Source organism: Alternaria postmessia, assembly GCF_024291825.1.
Source record: "Alternaria postmessia strain BMP 2775 chromosome Unknown scaffold_3, whole genome shotgun sequence".
In the NCBI taxonomy this organism is placed as follows: domain Eukaryota; kingdom Fungi; phylum Ascomycota; class Dothideomycetes; order Pleosporales; family Pleosporaceae; genus Alternaria; species Alternaria postmessia.
The window spans coordinates 575,346-597,080 of record NW_026260076.1 but is presented as its reverse complement, the minus strand read 5'-3'; the positions used below and the strand labels follow the sequence as shown (position 1 = coordinate 597,080).

Genomic DNA, 21,735 nt, shown 5'->3' with positions numbered 1-21,735 from the left:
AGAAGGGGGGAAAAGGAGCAGGGGCTCAAAAGAAAAGAGCTTACTCCTTCTCCACGCCCTCAATGACAGGTACATCCTTCAGATCTGCCGGTTCAAGCGCCGGCATGGCATCGTCGGCAAACACAGCATCCTTCATCTCGACATCCGCCGGTACATCCTCCTCGGGTTTTTCAGGTCGACGACATACAGCCTCAGTGTACTCGTCCACGAGATCAGCTCTCACGTACACCACACCTGTGCTGACCTTCGGTCGGGATCCTTCCTCCTTGTCGAGCACTATACCCTCCTCTACAACAGGATCTACTTGTTCGTCGTTGTAGACTCTCCAGTCGTTGTTCTGGAAGTCGTAGATGTAGATCCAGTAATGGCCACCTTTAACATCGCCGCGGTGGGTGAAGACAGCATGGAGACGGTAGGGAACAGAAGTGCAATCTTTGAAGACGGTGTTGATTCCCGACTCCAGAGTTGTCATCTGGCCATCGATGCCCGACAGATCGGCGGCGAGGTTGGTGGCCCGAGTTTGAAGGGCGTCACAGAGTTCGGGAGGTGGAGTAGGCAAAAAGTCTTGCCTCGATGATACTGGCTCATGCTCTGCCTTCTCTGTGGCGAGACTTTCGACAAAATCGCCCGCTGCCTTCAGACAGTCAGGTAGGTTCATGCCTTCCATGCCTGTTGTCTGTAGCTTTGTTCGTTTTGCGTCTAGCTCGCGCAGCTCTTTCTGTTTTGCCCATTGCGCTTTGCGAAGTTCTAGCAATTGTGCTTCATCTAGTGTTGGTGTTCTCGCCAAGTAACGATCTAGATACATGGTCTTCTCTAGACCGATATGCGAGTGATCGTATACAGGCTGGCCCTTGTTGAATTGCAATCGTTTCACGTTGATGATCTGAATGGGCGCGGCCTGTTCGACGTAATCGTATCTTGTGCCACTGCCACCTTCTATCTCACCTAGCCCGAAATCTTCGTCAAGGGTAGCATAGAGTGAGCGATCTCGTTGTCCAGTAGCCACGAGGAAATGATCTCGGAGCTCCTGGACTTTCTGTACACCATCTGGTTTCTCCATAACTGTGGTGACATCACCAAAGAATAGCTTCTTGATGGCGTCTCCTTGCTCACCTTCTCGTAAAATACTATCGCCCGTTATGGCGCAGGAGATGAGGTCAAATATGTTGGCCATGACTTCTGCGGCGTCCTGCTGCCGAGCGCTCTCCTCAATTCTACCAATCTTTGTACTTGATTGAACAGCAGGCTTCATGGCCGGCTTAGGGTCTGCTCGTGGCGGAATTGGGGGAGGTCGAGTCGGTGGAGCGGGTATGTCGCTCTCGCTCTTGCTTGCTGAACCATCATCGGCCATGACCAAATCAGCAGGTGTAATCGGGGCTGCATCGGTATCATCCATGACGGAGTCCGCAGGCTTTGCCTCATCGCTATTCACGACTGAACCTGCCGGAGCTTCTGCGGGGATTGACTGCATTGCCGCAGGTGGTAACATGGGTCCGCTGACCACTGCTCCGTCGATGGTACCTAAACCAGTGCGATCGGTAGTGTCCATTGACGGTGACTGTGCCGGTTCTACAGGGTTATCCGATTTGCAGAGTGCGAGAGAAGCAAGATCTATCGCAGGCTGTACCGTCTCAGTTGGAGCGGTCGTCATTTGCTCGAAGAGAGCCCGTAACTCACGAACGACTATCCAAAGTTAATCTTAATTTGCGCAAAGGGAGGTTTATACTGACATTTCTGTGCCGTCAGAACCCTTTCGGCTGTGACGAGCATGCGCCCAACTTTCTTGTTATTCAATGCTTCTGGGGAGGGGTCTTGCATATGCTTTTCAATATCGAGAATAAGATCTCTTAGAGGCTTGATAGTGAACAAGAATTGGAGTACGCTGTTCAGGTAGCAGGTATTGCCGATGTTGCGAAGCCCGACCGGCCATTTCTCGAGAGGGTACAGATTTCGTCTGAATTCTGAGCGTTTCGGGTTGACATGGTTGTCGCCAAATCTTTGAGACTGGTCGTACTGGATGAGAGCGTGCGCTTTCTCCATTCTTAATCTTTCACTTGTGCCGATTTCGTATGTGCTAAGAACAGATTCTAGAACTGCAGGATCAAGCGGGACCGTTCTGTCTGTTTGGTCGAAGAGGGCGTATGCGTCACCTATGTCCATTTCAGGATCGCTCATCGTCCCGAATTTGGCAAAATGGCGTAGTCGTTCGCTGTTGCGCGTCTCTGCTATAATTTCCACAGCCTTTCTGGCAGTTTCTATGCTTGAAGGGTTGTCTTGAGTCTAGTTTGCGCGTCAGCATTCGTTCCAGACGACAAGCAGTCCATGTAGGGATCCGTGTACAGTACCTTAAGCGAATACATGGTTGGAACGAAATCGTCAGCTACGCTAGGATCAAGGTCGAAGAAAGCCATCGCTTGTTCGTACGTCTCGATAGAGCCCGAAGCTTCTGCTCGTATTTTATCGCTCTCACGCACGTCTCCCAGAACTCGTAGTTGCTTTCGCGCCTCCTCGGCTTGGATAACGCTGACATCGGCTAGGCGGGAACGGAAACATCCAATGATGTGATCGTCGCCTATTACGCTTGCGTGTGTTGGGTCGATACCAAAGTATTGATATGCGCGCTCGGCCTCCCGTTTGCTTGTGAGACCCTGTGAAGCCAACATAGCTACTTGCATCCCGAGCATGTCACTTTGGCGACCGGTCGCGAGATCCTGCAAGCATTCAAAGTAGTACGCCTTGTTCTCGATGTCAACGGCGCCTTGTCGAGAGAAGGCGAAAAGGATCAAGGAGTCGTCAAAGTCTCCAACGGCACCCAGACTAGCGTAGTAGCTATTCCCTGTCAGTAATCAGAGGACTGGTGAAGGTGAAGGCGGGGCACGTACGGATGATCTTCTTCGTGGTTTGTACTGCGTGTCTCCCGTTCTTTCGCCTTGGCATCTGTGCAGCTTGTCAGTATCACATTGTGCAACGAGCGGCGCGTATAAGGACATACAATCCGCACATGCTAATGCCCTTTCCATGTCGCTACGTGACGGCGTAGGATACATTGGTTGATGTCTACAACCCACGCGTTCACTCTCTGGCATGTCCAATATTATGGTATTCAATTCATAGCGAGCGTCCTCGATCTTGGAGCGCAGCGTCGATTCGAGAGGAGATGCGGGTTCCTCGGGCTTAGGAAGATACCAGGCTTCTACAAAAGTGTCCTCCTCTTCTTCCTGGTGTTTCTCGAAGCCCAGACGTCTCAGTATCGAGTCACAATCTTTACCAAAAGTCTTGAGAAACTTCTTGTTTAACAGCGGGATGCGCGCCTTGCCCTTTGCTGGTTTTAACGAGTCCTGCAGGTATGTGTTCAGATAATCAGGAGCATCGACCCTCCGTGCCATGCTTGTATCTGCTCGGTCGCCGGCGATCTGTTTCGCTGCTTCCCATCGCCTTCTAAGTTGAGCTTGGTTCGTCAAGGTCTCAATGTCGTGCTCCGAGAAGCACGGCGGTTTGATGCTGATCCGTACCTGGACCGAACATTGTGGGGCAGAACAGCGAAAGATATAGGTACGCGGCCGTAGCTGAGCCTCGAACCTGGCCGTGCTGTTTGCGTCATCCTCTCCTTGGTAGAGAAAGTGGTGCAGGGCATAGTCCTCGTTTCCCTTGCCACACGACTTGACTTTGGCAGCATCGATGCGATGGTCGACGAGTATATCGACATGCCAGCGACACTTGATGCAGTAAGAAGCGACCTTGTATACGGTACTCGAGGTTGGATCTTCGCCTGGCACGGGTAACAGCGACTGCTCGGACTTGGTAAACAGGTTGTGACGGCAGTTTCTAAAGGGCACGGCGGGGACTGGCGGGGCTTTGCTGTCGTGTTGCGGCGGGGGGCTGGTCAACAAGTTCCGACCGGCGCGTTCTTCGTGTCGTGGGTCGTACGTGAAGAGATCCTGGAGCAACCGCGGCGCCGTCTTGCCTGGAAGCCATAGTTAGCACACGCTGGTGGCACAAGAGTGGAAAAGGTACCGGGCGCCATGTCTGCTGGGGGTGATAGCGGGGAGCAGCAGTGCAGCTTGTGTTATGGATGATAGAAAGCGAGGTGGAGTAGGACAGCACAGCAAGCACGCACGGCGATATGGGTGGAGAAGGGCGAAGAGAGGTTGCCAACGTGCGACTGAAGCGTTTACAGCGAGGGCATCGCGGGCGGCAACCGCCTAGCATACACTATATTGCTAGGTTCCAGAAGGAACGGAACAACTAGCCCGCGTGGACGAAGTTTCCACTCCAAGGGCTATGCATGGTAGAAAGTAAAACCATAGAGGCACAAGCGGCGAAGCAAACAGCCTCGCGGCAGTCCATGCGACAGCTCAAGGCGACGCGGCGCGCGATGATGCAGTGCCCGCCCGCCGCCTGAGCCCTGAGCGCCAAGACGCTTACCGTCTGGCGCAACTTGCCGCAGCCGACTTCACCAACGTCTATAGAGCTTCCAAGTCGACACCCACGCCCAATCCGCCCGCCATGGCCGACCAACACGTCACCTTCCACCCCCGGGACGCCCTCTCCAACACGGCGAGTACCACTCTCCAGACCACGGCTGTCGGCGCCGTCGTTGCCGGTGTTCAGAACACACTACGGAAGCAGAATGTCGGAGCCATGGGCATCCTCACCCGCTCGGGAGGCATAATCGCCCTATACGGTCCGTAGCAGGCCAATTGCACGCAAATCCATCACGATGAAGCTAATTGACGTGCAGCTGGTGTCGGAGCCGCCTATCAATTCACACTCGACGCGACCAGCAACCTGCGACAAAAAGACGACTGCTACAGCGAAGCAGTTGCTGGTTTCGTCGCTGGATGCGGTGTCGGTGTTGCCAGTACGCATATCCGAGACTCGTGCATGGCCTGGTACTGACAGACTACAGGACGGAGCCTTCCCTTCATGCTCGGTGCCGGAGTATGCTTCTCCACCGCCCTCAGTGCCTACCGATACGCCAATGGTATGCGCGGTGTCGGAGACATCCGCGACCAGGTCGATGACGATGGCGAGGTCGAGCGCAGGGAGGAGCTGAAGAAGGTGCGCAGGCGGCCACTATCCGAGACGCTCCAGCAACTGGGCGAGGGACGAGGTATGTTGAAAGGTGGGCAGCACACGCTCGCTGAGACTGACTCTCCTAGGAATCTATGGCCCCGGCTACGAGGAGAGGAGGCGGCAACGACTGTTGGAGAAGTACGGCATCGACGTCAAGGCAGAGCAATAGTCGGCTTGAAAGCAACAAACCTTTTCTTGGAGTTTACCACAACAAATACCTCATCACAAACACCTGGGCTACATCTGGCTCGTGTATATACTATCTCGACAATCGAATTGTTCATCAAGATCGTGGCATTGTCTCTTACGCATGTGGTGGGAGGAAGTCTCTCAGTCTCAATGTGGACCAAACAAAACCCCAATAGGCTCTGTTATGAATTGGCGAATACTCTGAACACTGATATAATGAGCCATGCAGCGCGGGCTGTGTATAAGCTTGAGTTTCAGCTATCCGCTCTGTTCAAGGACAATTGGTCAACGAGAAGAAGGCGCGCGATATTGTGTGATGTTCAGATAGCTCTTGTCGATTTTCGGTCTAAATCTACTCATTTGGGACAACAGCCTTGCTTCTGCTATCGGTGACAACATACTAGATGCTATTGGTGAAATGCGGGGTAGCGTGCATCCCACCAGTTCGACCATATCGCGTATCTCGGTCCTTACCTTAAATATGCTCGCTACTACATTGTTCTCGAGAAGAGAAAAAAAAGCTCCCTAGAAGATCATTTTATCACTGAAATTGAGTAGGAATCCAAGTCGCAGATCATGTAGACCAGCGTGTTGCATGATGATGATGTTTTTGTCGCGCTCAATGCGCGTCTCTTCTCCCAACCCCACCAAACCACCTCATGACGCGTGAACCTCTCCCAAGACTCCTCAAGGTCCAGCGCATTTGGTAAAGCGGGTAACGATAACTTGAAGTTCTAGCGTCTTCGAGTCAATCAAGCTGAATCGCGATTGAATCTCATGCACAATGGCCGAGTCCAACCTCAAAGAGACCTTCTATCGCCAATTCCACCAGGATGTCGCAAGTGCGTAGTTGTAATCAATAGCATTATATACACTAGAATAACACATACCAGCGCTCCAAAGGCAAATCGAAAGCTTATCCTCCCTGTCGACATCTGGTGGCGAGCGCAATCAAGCGATAGACGACTGCCTCGCAGGCATAGATCGATTATCCCACGATGTCCAAGACGCGTCAAGTCTTCTACCCGCGTATGACCAGCGGACATATAGCGAGGTGAGTTCTTATGAAAAAGTTTGAGAATGGGAAGATCGAGCTGACGAGAGAGTATAGACCATCAAGAAGTTGAGTGAGAAGTTGTCAAGTATGAGGAACAGCTTCGATCCACCCAAGAAGTTCAGTTTCAAGAGCAAGAAGAAGGATATCATGAAACCAGAAGCTAAACCGGAAGTATTGGATACATCGAGTGCGAAGTCGTCTTCTCTACTTGAACAACAACCATCGCAACCATCGCAACCATCGCAACATCAAGAAACGGCGCAACAGGATTCGTTCACGTCGACCCTCTCCCACAAGTCGCATGCCCGTATAACTCTCGCTCAAGTCCCTTACGCCACAAGCTCACCAACGGTTTCCCATCTTGCCCACTGTGTCGTCGATCTTAGCGCTCCAACAAAAGCCGACGCACCCTTCGCCGCTCTTTACCTCCGCTCCATAACCTCCTCGCTCATCATTACCGGCCAAGTCGCAGGAGCAATCCACATCACAGACGTCTCCAACAGTGTCATAGTAACAGCGTGTCGACAGTTCCGTATGCATGGCAGCAAAGACGTGGATGTGTATCTGCATAGTACTAGTCGACCAATCTTTGAGGATTGTGAGGGCTTGAGGTTCGCACCATTACCTGATTCCTATGTGAGTCCGTCTTTTGGAATTTATAGCCTTTGTTCATATAATAGCGCTAACGATCGTGTAGAAGACACCAGAGGTCGAGCAGTCAGCCAACCAGTGGAATCAGATCGATGACTTCAAGTGGTTGAAGGCCGAGCCAAGTCCACATTTCAACATACTCCCTGCAGCTGAACGTGTTTCTGAGGAGGTTTGGAGCAGAAAGATACCTGGTAACGATGAGAGCCTAGATGGTACCCTGCAAGCTGTTGGTATACGGTGTCGATAAATGTTGTCTAAGACAAACGACTATACAGTCAAACTTCAAGACAAAGAAAGGTTTAAGGGATATAAGGACTACTTTACCCGTAGATAGAACATTACAACTTATCTCAATACACTTCAGTTAGTCAATTATTCAACAATAAATGACCAAATGGTCATCCAATTTCCCGTCAAGCCACCAGTATCTGCCAGGCAGATTGTTCTTCACGAAATGCCCTCATCAAGATTTCACAATAAATAGAAGATGTTTTTTGACGGCCGTAGTGAAAGGTGCTGTATATTGTATGCTGATCTGTTGCGGCCGTGTAACTGGTAGTACATGTGAGGAAAACCCTGCCTAGCTAAGGAACTCGCCCTAAAAAGATCATACCATCACCCTTTTGCCCGAAAAAAAAAACCACGATAAATATGTATAAAGAGCCAGAATGCTGCATGCTAGACGCGATGCGCGATGCAAGAATGCCCACCAGGCCGACCTACCACACCAACAGCACACTTCTGTTGTGACGGAGACCAGTTTGCGCGAAAGAGATAACTCACTGGCTCATGCGAGATGAACGAAGACGAGAGCGACGACGATTGCTGTGAGAGAGCTCTTTCCGACACCGACGATATGACCGGTGTTGATAGGGACTTCGATATAACTGGGAGAGGGCGCAATTATCGTACCGTTGATGCCGCCAGATGGGTGTGGGTAACTAAGAGACTGGTTAGTGGATGTTCAAGGGTACAAGGAGACTGCAAGACATACCCGGATCCGGAGGGATAACCAGAAACACTTGAAGGGAAGCTTGTCGCTACAGCCTGTGTGTCCGTGTTTGTGTTGTTGCCAGCCCCATTTGAGGAAGGTCCTGCAGTGACGTATGAGGTGAACGTTTGCGTCTGATAGCTCGTAATCCTAATCGTGCTATCGGTGACGGTAGATTCAGAGCCTGCTGAGTGCGAGGGGTTGGGGCAACCAGATGTCGCAGACGTTCTAGCCGGATATGTACCAGAGCCAGTACCCGAAGATCCTGATGCAGTGCCGGATGAAACAAAGTACCTACCTGATGAAGGCCCAGCCGATGGGCCACCAGACGGAAAAGAGGTGGGCACAGCATCCGTCTCGGAGCCTGTGAGGAGCCTGCTTGAGGAAGGTCCAGCAGAGCTGGCACTTGGCAAAGAGGCTGTGGGAGAAGAAGGTAGAACAGCAGTGCCCGAGCTTGTCAGTACGTCTGAGCTACCCGGTGGCACAATGTATCCACTCGAAGACAGACCAGCAGGGCTTGAAGAGATAGCCGATTTGCTTGATGACATTGCATACCCGCTTGAAGATGGACCTGTGGGTAACGAGACTGTGAAGGTAGTCGGTATGGTACCTACGTAAGAGCCTGACTGTTTAGTCGAGATGCTGGAAGGAACGTTGTATCCACTCGACGATGAATCAGTAACGGTAGCACTGAGGGAAGTAGGCACGGCATCTGTATTGCTACTAGGTGGGGTTGCTGAGCTGGAGGGAGCATAGCCTGGCGTCGAAGGAGTAACCGAGTTACCGGAACTGGGTCCCAGAGATGGAGTGACCAACGAGGTAGGTACTGCATCGGTGTTGCTGTAGGATGGAGTTGCTGAGCTACCAGAGGGAACAGAGCCCGGGTATGACATAGATGAGACCGCTGAGCTACTGGGAACCACAGGAGCTGGGATCGTGAGCGATGAGACCAATGAGCTATCAGGAGGTGCAACGTATCCAGTCGAAGAGCCGGTAGGACTGAGTGTAGTTGGTGAACCGGAATAAAACGAATTGACGACATCTAAGGTGGTAGATGAAGGGATCACAATGACAACGCTTGACCCAGGATACACAGACGTAAGGGTGACAACGACAGGGCCGTTGTAAGACTCCGACCGAGTGATTACGCTCACACTAGGCACCGTGACATAGGCGCTTGAGGAGACGTCCGTTGGCAGTGCGCTTGACTGAGGAGCAGAGCCACTGAGATATTCGGAACCGGTAGGAGAGATCGAAGACCCAGGAATGGTGCTGACAGTGATGCCTGCAGACTCGGTGGGGTATGTAGAGCTAGCAACGGATGAAGGATTAACTGTAGTCGCAGGTGGTCCATACCCGGGAGGTGTGGATGAGAGAAGACAGATTGTTGTTGTTGCAGTGACATAAACGACGGATGTCTGGGCAGTTGTAGTATAAGGAGGGCAGCTCGCGATATCCGTGCAGATCTCGGAGACTAGATGAGTTGACGTGACCATAACGACCATGGAGTGCGTGTCTGTGAGGGCGCGCTGGACATCTGTTCACATGTCAGGGTTACCTGATCGTTCAGGATCGCCAGATCTGGCTTCGAGGAGCGCGCTACCCTATTGAGCAGCAATGCTGACTAGAAGATGGCATGGAGGAAGGGTATGACTTACGAGGAGCTGCAAGAGGCTGGACTGCGAGAGCAGTACCTCCGAAGATAGCGGCAAGCTGAATGATCTTCATGTCAAGCGTCGGGCTGGCAGCTGAGGCGAGGTTGGATAAGGGAGTGCACCTGATGAGCAAGATGATCAAAGGGCCAGATCAGTTGCTGAAGGAGGGCGATGATGGTTGTGGCAAGCGAGTGTAGGAGGTTTATGTGGGCAGAAGAGAGATGATAAACACTGGGCGATGGACTATATCAAGGGAGGCACGAGTGCCAAGGGATGGGCGACCTCTGTGAAGCTTTGAGGTTAGGGAAGGTGCTCTCAGATCACAACAAACAAGTCCAAGTGGCAAGGGAAACAACCCTCGGAGGCCACTGGGATGATGTAAAACTACAGCAACGTCACGAGATAACCTTCGGCAGCTCCAAGCGCAATCGCAAGAGACCAGTTTTTCACTTCAAGGCCGAGTGAGGCCAGAATCGCAGATATGCCTAATAGACGACTCACGATGCCGTCCGAACACGCTATTGTGGGAGATCGGGGTCAACAACATGGAGTATGAGATTGAAAGAATGAGATTCTACATGCGGGTATACTATAGCTAGTCATCTTGATGCTTTTACCTCCTAAAAAAACGCCCGAATGCACCCATCCGTATATGAACACCTCAAGGCCTAGCTTGATGCTAAGCTCTATTGACGTGTCGGTAGATACGCACCACCGGCAAGGACCAAATTCATCCGGGTGAACTGTACCTTATACACAGGACTGTCTTTAGTCGGAAAGACGCTGATCTGGTCCGCCGACACACCTGCCTCCTTGTTGGCCTTCTTCCCCGTGACTGTGGTGCCACTTGCGCCCTTGGTCGTCATGGCGCCATCTGCCTTCGCAGCCACACCGTCAGCAGCCTTATCGCTAGTCTCTTGCAGTACATCCCAAACACGAACTGTCTTATCCGCACCGGCTGAGACAAGAACGCTCGACTCCACACTCCAAGAAAGCGACCAGATCCCGCCTTTGCCATGTCCGCGCATGCGCTTGCGTCTTCGCCCAGTTTCAAGAGTCCAGAGGATAATGTTGCCAGCATCGTCAGCGGATGCTAGGGTTCTGCCGTCAGGAGAACAGGCTATAGCAGTTACATTGCCTGTATGACCAGTAAAGAGGCGCAGGCAATTACCACCGGCGATGTGCCACATGCGCACCGTGCGGTCGCAAGAGCCGGTAAATACGTAGAGATTGTTGGGATGGAAAGCAACGCAGTCAACGTCGTTGTCGTGGCCAACATAGATGCGTAGAGGTTCAATGTGATCTGTTGACCACAGACGCGCAGTACGATCGTTCGAACCAGTGAGGAAATAGTGTCCATACGGTCCCCATTGCAGGTCCCAGACAGGATTGTCGTGTCCGCGATACGCTACAAGACAGGTGTATGTATCTAATGACCATAGCCTGACGGTCTTGTCTTCCGAACATGAAAGGAGGCATTCTGAGTTTGTGGGCGGGCCAGAAGGATACGGATTTGCTGTGGAGGGTGAGAAGGCCACCGCAGTAACAGGGCCTGAGTGGCCAACAAGCCGCCTGGAAGACGATGGCTGAGCGTCTGGGTTGTCGTTCGGAGAGGTGAGAGGACTGCCGTCCATGGACCAGACGCGGATGTAGGACTCGTTCATGCCGGCTGCGACGAGCTGGTTGTCACCAGAGAAGTCGATACAGTTGATACTGTTACCGCGTCAGTCATTAAATTTCAGAGGGGTATAATGAGTTGACTGACCTGTCATACGTGTTATGAAAGGTGTACATGGTCACGCTGACAGCGGGACCAACACCGCCTGTTCTGCCTTCCATCTTGTAGCGATCTCGGTGCTCGATGATCTTCTGAACCTCCATAGAGACGTCGCGCGCTAGAGAGGGAGGCAAAGGAACAAACTCGCGCGAAGGCCCGTCTTCTGTTGGTTCCTGTTTTATGCGTTGCTCAAACTCCTCTACCAGACTTGGTTGTCCTGGTCTTGGCGCATTTTTAGCGTCCTCGTCTTGTAGAGCTGCTCGGACGTCTTCCTGCAGATCTGCCTCCTGTGGGTATGCTCCTAATTGTAGCCTGATTCGGGCAGCTTCCGCTTCGGGATCGTGGCGCGCAGTAAGAGGATGACCTGGGGCGTGTCCTGGAATACCTTCATCCTCCGCTGGGAGCTCGTCTTCGCCATGTCCACTCGCAAGAATTGCTGCAATGCTTTTCTCGGCGGTGGCCGTCCGGTCGACAGTGACGATGTTCAGGTGTTCCCGGATCACGTCTATTATTGTCGCACCACCGTCAAAATGCTTGGATTCGAGAAATTGAATGAGGTTGAAGAATGGCATCGTCGTTAGCGTGATCCGGTATTTGTTGTCGATGTACAGCTTCGCTATTCGACTCTCCTGCAGATGTGCTTGTAATCGCACTTGGCGAAGTGTCTTGATGTCTTCGTCGTGGTCGCGCTCAAAGAGGCCCTGGTACGTCGCAAAAAATGTTTCCGCGTCTTTCGTGTAAAAGTCGCGCACCAGGTCCAGAAATGAGTACACAAAGACGGGCCACAGCAGCTTTCGCAACTCTGGTCTATACAGGTCCAGGTTATCTTCGGTGTATTTGCGTAGAAGCTCGAATGCTTTTGTATATTTCGCGCCGCCTGCTTCGGTACTCTGCGCCGTGAGCGGCTGGCCGTTGGTCTGCGGTTCAGACTCCTTGCGGAGCATCGCCTCGGTGCGAACATAGCCTTTTTTTGAGAGGTACTCCAAGACCTGTACAAAGGTTAGCAACGACACGCTCCAAGGTACAGTCATCCCCAGGTTGGAAGCAATTAATGCTCCAAGTGCGCAGTACCATATTGTTGCTACTGGAATTCGCCGCATGGGCCTGGCTGTGCAACGATGCGCTCATATTTGACTGTCGTGACGTTGCTGGTCAGGGTGCAAAGCAGAACGCGCGAAGCTGGAAACCTGTCGCAGTAGAGAAAAAAGGTTGTGGTAGATATGTAGTGATAATGTGCGTGCAGAATGAGAGCTGAGCGGCGTACAAGGTGGAAGGAAGCGCAAGTCAAGAATATAGCCAAGGACAGCTTTCTTTCACCAAACGCGACATCCAGAACCAGCTGTAACAATGCGCTCTCACTCTTCGTAATTGTACAGGCACCACAATAGCAGACGACGTGATGATAGGAAAAAGAGCTGTACCCACAATCTGGTTCAAGTTCTGCTGGGACTGCGGCCCTGAGGCACCTGGCGGTGGAGGACCGCCTTGTGGAGGCATGGCGTTGTGTGGTGGTAAACCTGCGCTGGGTGGTCCATTTCCTACACTCATTTGCCTTACAGGCCCGGGCCCTTGCGGGGGCCCTGACATGGTTGTGGTGTTGCTCCTTCTCTTCTATATTGGCAGATGGCTGCTCTTTCACCTCGAGGCTGGGTGGAGACGGGTCGCAATGCGCATGAAGGATCGGAAACGCCTTCCGATGGTTGCTTCTCTGTCGCAAGTGGTAGTGGTGAGATATCGACGCGTGGAGTCTCTGTGTAGATAGGTGAGTCGCGTCTGAAGCTTCCCAGGACGTCACCGAGCCTAGCCGTGTTGCGGAGTGAAAGACGGAAGTGAGGTTCGACTCGCGCGGCCTGCCAAGAAGGCCGCGCGCATGCATGGCGGGCGGCCCTGAGCTTCCCCAGCTTCGACTCCAAGACACGCAACTCACGCCAAATACATGTCGCATTACTTTTTGGCAAACCTACTCTTTGTCGCAGACAACCTCTCTTTAGCCTCATAAACCAATCAACCTCTCTGGCACTCTGGCCGCTATCATTGTCCACACCCTCCAGACATCCCACCATGTCCACCGAAGCCGATCCACAAACCGCAAACGAGATAGACCAGCAACAGGCCGGAACCACCAAAGCTTCTGAAGAGCCGAAAACATATCGTGAGGTCGCTGCTGAACACATCGACACCCTCAACGAGATCAACCACCAAATACCCAAATTGCTCAAATATTTCGCAACCGCCCTTAGCCAGCTCACCAACGACCCCATCCCCTTCCAACATGACGCTATGGAGTGTACCCCTGGCACCCTAGAAGCGCGTAAAGAAGCTTTCCGAATCAACGCTCTCTTCGTCGGTGCGTCCTGCGAAGTAATACGAACAGAGTTGGTGAAGCAAATCAACGCTCTGGAGCGGTACAAAGTCATCCCAAAAAGCCATCCCAAGTTCACCGTCACGCAGAGACAAGGGCAGGGGCAGAAAGGCAAGGAAAGTGAGACGGAAGTTGTGGACCCGGAGAAAGAAGTCAAGAACGGAGGCTATGGGGAATTTGACGTTGGCGTGCTGAACGCAAGGGCGAGCTCGGGACAGGTTGGGACCGAAGATGTTTTGGATCGAGCCAAGGCCATACTAGAGGAGCTACAGAAACGAACTGGCGGTGCGGTAGGTGGAGAAGAATACATGGATGTCGATGGGTGAGAGTGCTAGGACGTATTGAGTGAGATGCGTCCAGCCGAGCCAAACAACCGAGCAGCATGCACGCGATGCACTGCAAGCGACGATCCTAGGGTGATGATTCATGCCCTGAACAACAGACCATGTGCGTTCAGGGATCTCAGGGAGTGTTGCCAAAGCGTTCATCCGAACGGGCAGTGAGTACCTGGAAACTAAAGGGCGGTCACAACGACCAACACAGCCGAGCCAGAGGATAGCTCAACCTCAAGGAGTCCAACAGCACCCTCCGACTCCCCATCATACAGTGTGATGGATGACTATGTGCCAAGTGCGCGAGTTTTGTCACTTCCCGGTGAGTGGATGTAACGAAAGAAGTAGTCTACGATACATTTACACATCAATCGAGCATCTTGAATACAACAGCGATAACTTTTTGACTATGATCCTTGAGCCTCTCGTCCCTCGATGATCTAGCGGCCTCCCTCAAGTGCCTTCTTCATAACTCCAATGTCTTCCGGTGTAGTCCTGCAACAACCTCCAATCAAACCAGCCCCAGCCTCAGACCACTCCCTCGTTTTCTCCGCCAACGTAGACCCTTCTGTTCTCTTGCCTCCCCACTTCCTTGCCTGAGCATTCCACTGCTCACCAGAATTGGGATACACAAGCAATGTCCCTCTCTTCACCAACGGCTTCAAGTTCTTCATAGCAGCCAACGCCAAGTCATCCGGTACGCAATTGAAGCCCAGCGCAACCACCTGTTCCACGTCATCAAAGAGCGCTGCGATCTCCGACAAAGATGTTCCATCGCTGATGTGCGAGCTGTCTCGTAGTGTAAAGCCAAACCAAGCTTCTGTCTTTGGAAACTCTGTGGTAAGGAGGTTCAGGAGAGCTTCGGTTTCGCCTTTGGATGGTATGGTCTCGCAGGCTAAGATGTCGACGCCCGCAGATACAAGGGCCTGGATTCGTCCGCGGTGGAAGTCCTTCATCTCTTCTTGGGGGATAGAATAATCGCCCCGGTATTCTGAGCCATCTGCAAGGAAAGCGCCGTATGGGCCTACGCTGCCCGCTATGAATAATCTACCGCGAACACCTTCACTTGTTTCGGTAACGTATTCATCTCTTGCTTGCTGAGCTAATTCCACGCTCTTTGCCACAACTTGCTTGGCTTCCTCTTCACTCAGGCTTAAGTGCTTGACTAGTCCTGCAACGGACGCTTGATAAGATGCTGTGATCGCGACATTGGCGCCCGCACGGTAGTAATCGAGATGCGTTTGTTTGATTAGGGACGGCTGATCCAAGAGAATCGATGCGGACCATAATGCGCCGCTTATATCTGCTCCCAACGTCTCCAGATAAGTTGCTAGTGCACCGTCCAGGATTATGGGATAACCTTTAGCGATGTGGGTGGACAATAAATTTAGTGGTGATGCCATGGTGGATATCCCGAAAAGAATGCGCGAAGAGTTTGGATAAGAGTAGATTATTCAAATTCCGACCAAGATTGAAATCTGATCGAGTGTGTTGGAGCTGTGTGTTGGAATTTAGTCATTGTCCGATGTGCGGAGTTTTGAGCGCCGATGCTCAATGGGCATTTGAACGTCCAAAGAAAGTTTTACTTAGGAAGCCGTTGACCCTGCTTTAGCAGCACCTCCTATTTGCCTGACCTGCCCAGTTGCCATCGCACAAGACAGTGTAATATATGATGGCCTTCCATTGCCCGATCCGATCGTGGGTGGTGCGAATGCGTGTGATCTTATAGAAGCGGCGAATGAGCAGGAAGCGCTAACAGTAACTGTGGGTCCCTAATCGACGCGTCGCGAGCATCACTCTTCCACCTTGTTCCTGCATACACGACATGACTACTGCAGACAATTACCATACATGTCGGAATGCCTGCCCAGTATCGAACAGATCTAGTATATTGTTGTCAACCTAGCTCAACCTATCTTGAGCCTATATCGGTCGCCGCTTCCCTTCATTCGCCAGTCGGACCAGGTTCACTTCATCGGACAGTCAGTCAGAGGCATGGAGAACTTCGACCCTTCCTCTGGCCTTGTCTACAGGGAGACTACGTCAGCTTCCGTCAGTTCAATGATACCAAAGTGGACAAGCCATTCCCGGGGTAGACGAATAGACCCATCGAAGCATCGGCGCCTAACTCCAGGATGCGATACCCTGCAATCAATGGCCCTCCGTTGTTGTATCTGGAACATTGACAATATGGAACCAGAGGCTCTACAATGGCTCAGGTGGTCCTACGCTAGTCGCTTGCACGACTATTTAAAGTTAACGTGGGTCGAAGGTCGCACAGAGGCCCAAAGTGCGATGGCTAATCTAAGTGTCCAGTGACACAATGACCTTTCGGACTTGGAGTCTCTTTCGAAAAGCATTTCCCGAAGATGTTGATCGCCACTCTACCTTCCATGTGTATGACAGGGAATCCGAAGGTCTCTTACCCTCTGTCGTCGATCGCTTGGTCAAGCTCGACGGTGACATGCTGACGTTCCTCTGTATCCGAACCGTTGACATGACAATTGATCAACTCGTTTCTCTTAATACTATCAATACGCTTGCGGTTCTTGCAATAGAGATTGGAAGCAACGATCGACTTGGAAAGTATCGCGAAACACTGACCGTTCAAAGGCTACGCGACTGGGGTCGAAGCGTCGGCGAAAGTGGTGCTTTCAAAAAGTTGCGAGTACTTCTTGTTGACGGTTGCAACTCATTACCAACAAGACTTGTCTTAGCGTGCATCTCTAGCTTTCCCAGCTTGAATATTGTTGGAATCTCTGGCCAACCAGATCCATCTGAAGAGGAACCTTACTGGGGGAATTGGCGCCAACATCCTCATCTGGAGTAAGTGACCTAGATCCAGACGTTGGCTCATTGAGGTAACATAGTTTTTTAGCCGTTGGGACAAGACAAACTCAGACAGCGGGGAGAGAAGGTCTAGAACCACAATGGCTTCTGACATGCGAAGATTGTATGATGCCTCGCTCGAGTTGTCGCAAGACGGATCTCCTGGTGGTGGAACATACCGATCATTATCTATGCACTACATCCAACGTAGTATGCCTGACACGGCTACAGAGATTGCATGGTTTGTCCGTGAGCTGAAAGATGAACCTGCTCGGCCCGTGAAGCGTGTCCAACAAGACAAGTCTCGATCCGACACTAAGAAAAGGAAATTACGTGAGGATAAGAAAGTTAGCATAGGTTCGCTACTGGGAAGCTTTACCTGAGCACTGCATTGGCTGGGCAAACATAGCAGAACCTATTCATACTCACTCAGTTCTTCGAGCGTACCCAGAAGGAATGCTAGACCATCTGGAAGCAAGAGTCACATGGTAATAGATCGGCATTCTCCAGCTGCGGCACAATGTCGAGTTTTTTTGAACACGAATGAACCCAAGAAGACCCGCTGGTCGTATTCTTTGCTTATTTGGTATTTTTTGTACACCAATACTACGAAGGGGGTCACACCGGAGTCACCAGCGTTCATGGGAGCAGAGGAAGTAGAGGGTCTGTGTGAGACCAATAAGGGTTTCCGTGCCTCTGTAGAAGGTTCTGGAAAGGTAAACAAGTCGCACCTGGCATACTCATGAGTCGTGGATGAGCTTCCTTTGCCTTGAGCGATAAAGCCTCAAGCCTGTTGGTGCGCTATGCGCTTTTGTTGAGACGGGTGACAGTGCGCATGTGCATGATAAGACAGTAGCACAGAATTAGGGAAGGCATCGTGGTTACGAAGACAGTCATGCCTCTGACCAACGAGGAAGTCTTGGGGACTGTGATATCGACCATGAGCAGTATCTACGCCCACAAACGAACATGAGGAATGGTAGATGCAGGCATCCCTGGGGGAATGTGGATCAGCGCTAGTGACTGTTCCGGAGTTGGCGCTTGGCAGCGGGGCTGAGACCGCCTGCGGGCTCCCCCATAGATGGTCCCCTCGCCACCCTTCCCTTCGCCGATTAATACCCTCAACCGCTCCACTCAACTACTCCGACCTTTGTCACACACGACTACGCTCCACTTTCCCACCACACCCACAAACGACCGCCCTACTACTCTTAGCACCCACAGAGCGCCCCCAGTCGATTTCATGACCACGGACATCCAGAATCTCAAGTCCTTCGATCCGTTCGCGGAGGCTGATGATGCTGGAGGAGAAGTAAAGTCTACTCAGCAAAACTACATCCACATTCGTATCCAGCGTATGTATACCATCCAATCTTCTGTTATTCGATCTCATCATCTGCGCGACATCGGCGCGACATTCCTTCCCCTCCTCCCTTACGCTTCAAGAAATCGCGCAAGGCTGACGTCAACCCCCAACAGAGCGCAATGGTCGCAAGACTTTAACGACGGTCCAAGGCCTGCCTAAGAAGTTTGACCAGAAGAAGATTCTCAAAGTCATCAAGAAGAAGTTTGCCTGCAATGGCACTGTCGTCGCAGACACTGAGATGGGAGAGGTGATCCAGTTGCAGGGAGACCAGCGCAAAGATGTTCAAGACTTCTTGACCGACAAGAAAGAGGGCCTAGGCCTTGATGGCAAGACCATCAAGGTCCACGGTTTCTAAACTCACAAAGGACGTGGGTGCGATGCACACCGCCGCTCCTCCCGCCGAAGCCGAACGACCGCTCCAAGGTCGAGCCAACGATACGGTCGAGGATGGCCATGCCGGCATGTCGTATATGTGGAACACACATTTGATAATGCTGGGCCGCGGTTTCGCAGAGCAGATATGTCACGTTGGAGGAGGATTACGACTTTCCTATCTCCATCTCCTTGAAAGAAACAGATATATACATTTGAGGTTTCGCACGCTGAAGTGTCAGGTGCTCTAGGACGACGGGATGGCGATTGAGATGCTAGTTTCGAGGAATGCAATGAATCAGGGAGTGCTTTTACATTATTCGTTGTTTCAAGTGGCCAGCTTCGGGGTATTCAACGGTTACCATGTCATGATATGCTCTACTCATCATCTTCGTACATGACTTCTGTGATAGCATCGTTCTTCTTAGGCGCTTTAGCCTCCTGTTTCCGATACAGACTAGCTAATTCCTCTGCCTCAGTAGCCTCATCGATCCCCTTATCCTCTCTGACCCTCAAGAATCTCGGAAACCTCGTACTCAACCCTCTCTCCTCACTGACCAAGCCAATCGCAGCCGTATACGTCGGACTCAAAGTCAAATCGGCGAAAGCTACCTCCCAGACCTCTTGCGGTTCGAACCAAACAACTGGCGTTCCAGCTCCACCATTGTACTCTACATAATGGGGTTTGCCAGAGAGCACGTTTGTGCAATCTGGGTCGTCTGGGTCGTACTTTGCGCGGTTGGCTTTGTAAAAGGTGTCAGTAAAGCCGGACATGCATTTTGTGACTGCTTCCAGTTGTCCAGTTTCTGCGTTGCGGATGGCAAGGAGGATAGGTGACCACCATGCTGCCTTCCGACCAGAACCATGAAAAGCGGCAATGGGAATCAGGTCGAGAGTCTCGGAGGTGGTACTATAGTCCTTCTTCACTTTGAGCCAGCTGTCTAGACGCTTATCCGGTTCGTAAGTCGATAAGAGTGCTTTACGGCGGCCAGATGTCTTTGGTTCGTCTTTTTCGGTTTCGTTAGAATTCGACTTAGCTTTGGACTTTGCGGGCTTCTTTTTCTTGGGTGTTGGTGGAAGCGAGGGCGTCTTCTCAATAGCTTCGTCGATTTCGGCGAGTAGGTCGGGGTTAGGGAGGTTGTCAAGAATCTTCACCATGATGCCTTCGCACTTGATTTCCAAGGCACTTTGGAAGAAGGCTTGGACTGCTTCTACGTCGGCGGACGTAGCATCTAGGCTCTTGACCCACGTAAAATGATGTGGTATCTCCACAAACAGACTTCTGAGTAGAGACCTCCGTTCTCTAAAAGGCCGGTTCAGTAGCTCTTCGCCATTCAGATACATCAGGTCGAATGCAAACAGACAGACGTCGATCGTCACGGCACCGACGACGACGTCTTTTCTTGCGCGATTCGCAAGTGTCTGGAATGTCTTGAGGTCTCCACTCTCCCGATCGACAGCTACAACTTCGCCTTCAAGAATGAAGCTCGAGACGCCCTCTCCTCGTATCTTAGGCACCAGCGCTACTAAATCCGGATACTTGTCAGTCATCACTTCCAGATGTCGTGAGAAGATTGTGACTTTGCCCTTAGCATCACAATGCACCTGCGCTCTTTGTCCATCGTACTTGTACTCGCAGGCGAAGTCGCGTCCTTGTAGTTTTGTGAGCATCTCGCCCATATCGCGAGTGATACTTCCTAACATAGGTCTTAAAGGGATGTGTAGTGACAGCCCACAGCGCACGAGTAGTTCGTCGCAAACACCAATCTCGAGAAGCACAGGTATAAGGTCGTTGTAGTTCGGTCGTCGAGCGAAACATGCCTTTACGATCTCTTCGTTCCTGATGTATGCCTCCGTGAGTTCTTCCTTCTTCAGTTTTGCCATCTGCTTCTGATCACGAATCTCGAACTCAGCCCCTAGAGGTTTCGACAGCATGAAGGCACGGGACAAAGCGATAAGCATCGTGGTCTTGACAGCTCCAATCCGCAGATGCTGTACGAGCGTCCGTACAATGTAGCGGCTTTCTTCAGCACCCCGTGTATCCTGCACCAGTCTTTCGACAATTCTTTGCTTGTTCTCTACACTGCCATGTCCCTTACTGTTTGCGATCTTGACTAGTGAGTCGAAGACACTCCTGATTGTCAGAGGCTTCGGTTTGCGAAGGGTGAAGCTCTGCTTCTTCTTTGCTTCGAATGCGACATCGCCAGCATCGCCATATTTTGCGTTCAATACTTTCAAGCCTGCGTTATCCAGCCCACAAACTTTCTTAAGTGCTTTCGAGATCGCTGAGCCCCCCAAACCAAGCTCCAGATCGATGTAAGGGGGCGATATCGCATTCGTCGCGAGCCAGACGGCTGGAAGCAGGCTATCAGGATCGCTTTCGACAATCGTTCGAATAAGGTTCACAAGCGTGTCGACTATTCTGATGCGACTTGTCGTACTGTTGACCAGAATGAAACATCGTGTCAATAACGCGTAAGTCGCATGCCCTCCGTCGTTCACCCAATGTTTCTTTAGTTCCGGGATGTATTTTGCCGGTTCAAATTCGAGAGGGCTTTGATCGAAGGGTATATTTGCTGTTATCGCGTCTTCTTCGGAGGCGGTCGATTGGAGAGATAGCGTGTTTTTCTTCTGGTTGAGTTCGGCAGCCTTTGTGTTTTCTACAGTGGCTTCACGTATTGCTAATTCGGAATTCCCATTCTGTCCTTTTGTGTCTTGTGTCGTGTCTGCAGGGACTTTGTCGGGCTCCTCATACAGTTCATTCGAGTTCACCGGCTCCGCCGGCTCCTGATTTGACCCCTGCTGTCGGTCTTCCTTATCCCACTGCTCCTGAAGTTTACGCGCGAGTTCTTCATCGGTCAGGCCTGTGTTGTCCTGATCCACGGGCGGTTCGCTGGGACCTGTGTTCGTTGGCGCATCTTTGGGTGTCGCTCTAGCCGTTTGCTTTGCGAAGAAGTAGTCCAAGCTGCGTATCGGCTTCCCTGAGCCATCATTCTTCTTCCGGCGTTTGGAGGGACTGTTCATGATGTGAAGATAGGTTCAAGTAGCATGGCCACCAGGAAAGTGGGTGGTGATATG

At 51.7% G+C, this 21,735-nt stretch overlaps 10 protein-coding genes across 10 annotated transcripts; 6 read left to right on the top strand and 4 right to left on the bottom strand.

Annotated features, from left to right (window-relative positions):
- Positions 1-40: 40 nt before the first annotated feature.
- J4E82_000963 (uncharacterized protein) lies at positions 41-4,024 on the bottom strand (the record flags this gene model as incomplete). Its single annotated transcript, XM_051727283.1, has 6 exons — positions 41-1,683; positions 1,731-2,280; positions 2,346-2,829; positions 2,883-2,937; positions 2,993-3,964; positions 4,015-4,024. 6 exons carry the CDS (start codon positions 4,022-4,024, stop codon positions 41-43), a joined length of 3,714 nt encoding a protein of 1,237 aa, XP_051593090.1.
- Positions 4,025-4,506: 482 nt separating this feature from the next.
- J4E82_000962 (uncharacterized protein) lies at positions 4,507-5,245 on the top strand (the record flags this gene model as incomplete). Its single annotated transcript, XM_051727282.1, has 4 exons — positions 4,507-4,684; positions 4,742-4,861; positions 4,910-5,113; positions 5,163-5,245. 4 exons carry the CDS (start codon positions 4,507-4,509, stop codon positions 5,243-5,245), a joined length of 585 nt encoding a protein of 194 aa, XP_051593089.1.
- An 804-nt stretch (positions 5,246-6,049) lies between these two features.
- On the top strand, positions 6,050-7,220 carry J4E82_000961 (uncharacterized protein; the record flags this gene model as incomplete). Its single annotated transcript, XM_051727281.1, has 4 exons — positions 6,050-6,107; positions 6,159-6,319; positions 6,377-6,958; positions 7,020-7,220. 4 exons carry the CDS (start codon positions 6,050-6,052, stop codon positions 7,218-7,220), a joined length of 1,002 nt encoding a protein of 333 aa, XP_051593088.1.
- Positions 7,221-7,769: 549 nt separating this feature from the next.
- J4E82_000960 (uncharacterized protein) lies at positions 7,770-8,582 on the top strand (the record flags this gene model as incomplete). Its single annotated transcript, XM_051727280.1, has 2 exons — positions 7,770-7,836; positions 8,140-8,582. The coding sequence occupies 2 exons, from the start codon at positions 7,770-7,772 to the stop codon at positions 8,580-8,582; spliced, it is 510 nt and encodes a 169-aa protein (XP_051593087.1).
- A 1,723-nt stretch (positions 8,583-10,305) lies between these two features.
- J4E82_000959 (uncharacterized protein) lies at positions 10,306-12,983 on the bottom strand (the record flags this gene model as incomplete). The annotated part of the gene is made up of 3 exons (XM_051727279.1): positions 10,306-11,332; positions 11,385-12,385; positions 12,822-12,983. 3 exons carry the CDS (start codon positions 12,981-12,983, stop codon positions 10,306-10,308), a joined length of 2,190 nt encoding a protein of 729 aa, XP_051593086.1.
- A 474-nt stretch (positions 12,984-13,457) lies between these two features.
- On the top strand, positions 13,458-14,084 carry J4E82_000958 (uncharacterized protein; the record flags this gene model as incomplete). Its single annotated transcript, XM_051727278.1, has 1 exon — positions 13,458-14,084. The coding sequence occupies one exon, from the start codon at positions 13,458-13,460 to the stop codon at positions 14,082-14,084; it is 627 nt and encodes a 208-aa protein (XP_051593085.1).
- Positions 14,085-14,530: 446 nt separating this feature from the next.
- Positions 14,531-15,493, bottom strand: J4E82_000957 (uncharacterized protein; the record flags this gene model as incomplete). Its single annotated transcript, XM_051727277.1, has 1 exon — positions 14,531-15,493. The coding sequence occupies one exon, from the start codon at positions 15,491-15,493 to the stop codon at positions 14,531-14,533; it is 963 nt and encodes a 320-aa protein (XP_051593084.1).
- A 920-nt stretch (positions 15,494-16,413) lies between these two features.
- On the top strand, positions 16,414-17,302 carry J4E82_000956 (uncharacterized protein; the record flags this gene model as incomplete). The annotated part of the gene is made up of 2 exons (XM_051727276.1): positions 16,414-16,916; positions 16,969-17,302. The coding sequence occupies 2 exons, from the start codon at positions 16,414-16,416 to the stop codon at positions 17,300-17,302; spliced, it is 837 nt and encodes a 278-aa protein (XP_051593083.1).
- A 698-nt stretch (positions 17,303-18,000) lies between these two features.
- SUI1 (Eukaryotic translation initiation factor eIF-1) lies at positions 18,001-18,640 on the top strand (the record flags this gene model as incomplete). The annotated part of the gene is made up of 2 exons (XM_051727275.1): positions 18,001-18,274; positions 18,399-18,640. The coding sequence occupies 2 exons, from the start codon at positions 18,001-18,003 to the stop codon at positions 18,638-18,640; spliced, it is 516 nt and encodes a 171-aa protein (XP_051593082.1).
- A 395-nt stretch (positions 18,641-19,035) lies between these two features.
- On the bottom strand, positions 19,036-21,681 carry J4E82_000954 (uncharacterized protein; the record flags this gene model as incomplete). Its single annotated transcript, XM_051727274.1, has 1 exon — positions 19,036-21,681. The coding sequence occupies one exon, from the start codon at positions 21,679-21,681 to the stop codon at positions 19,036-19,038; it is 2,646 nt and encodes an 881-aa protein (XP_051593081.1).
- Positions 21,682-21,735: the final 54 nt, after the last annotated feature.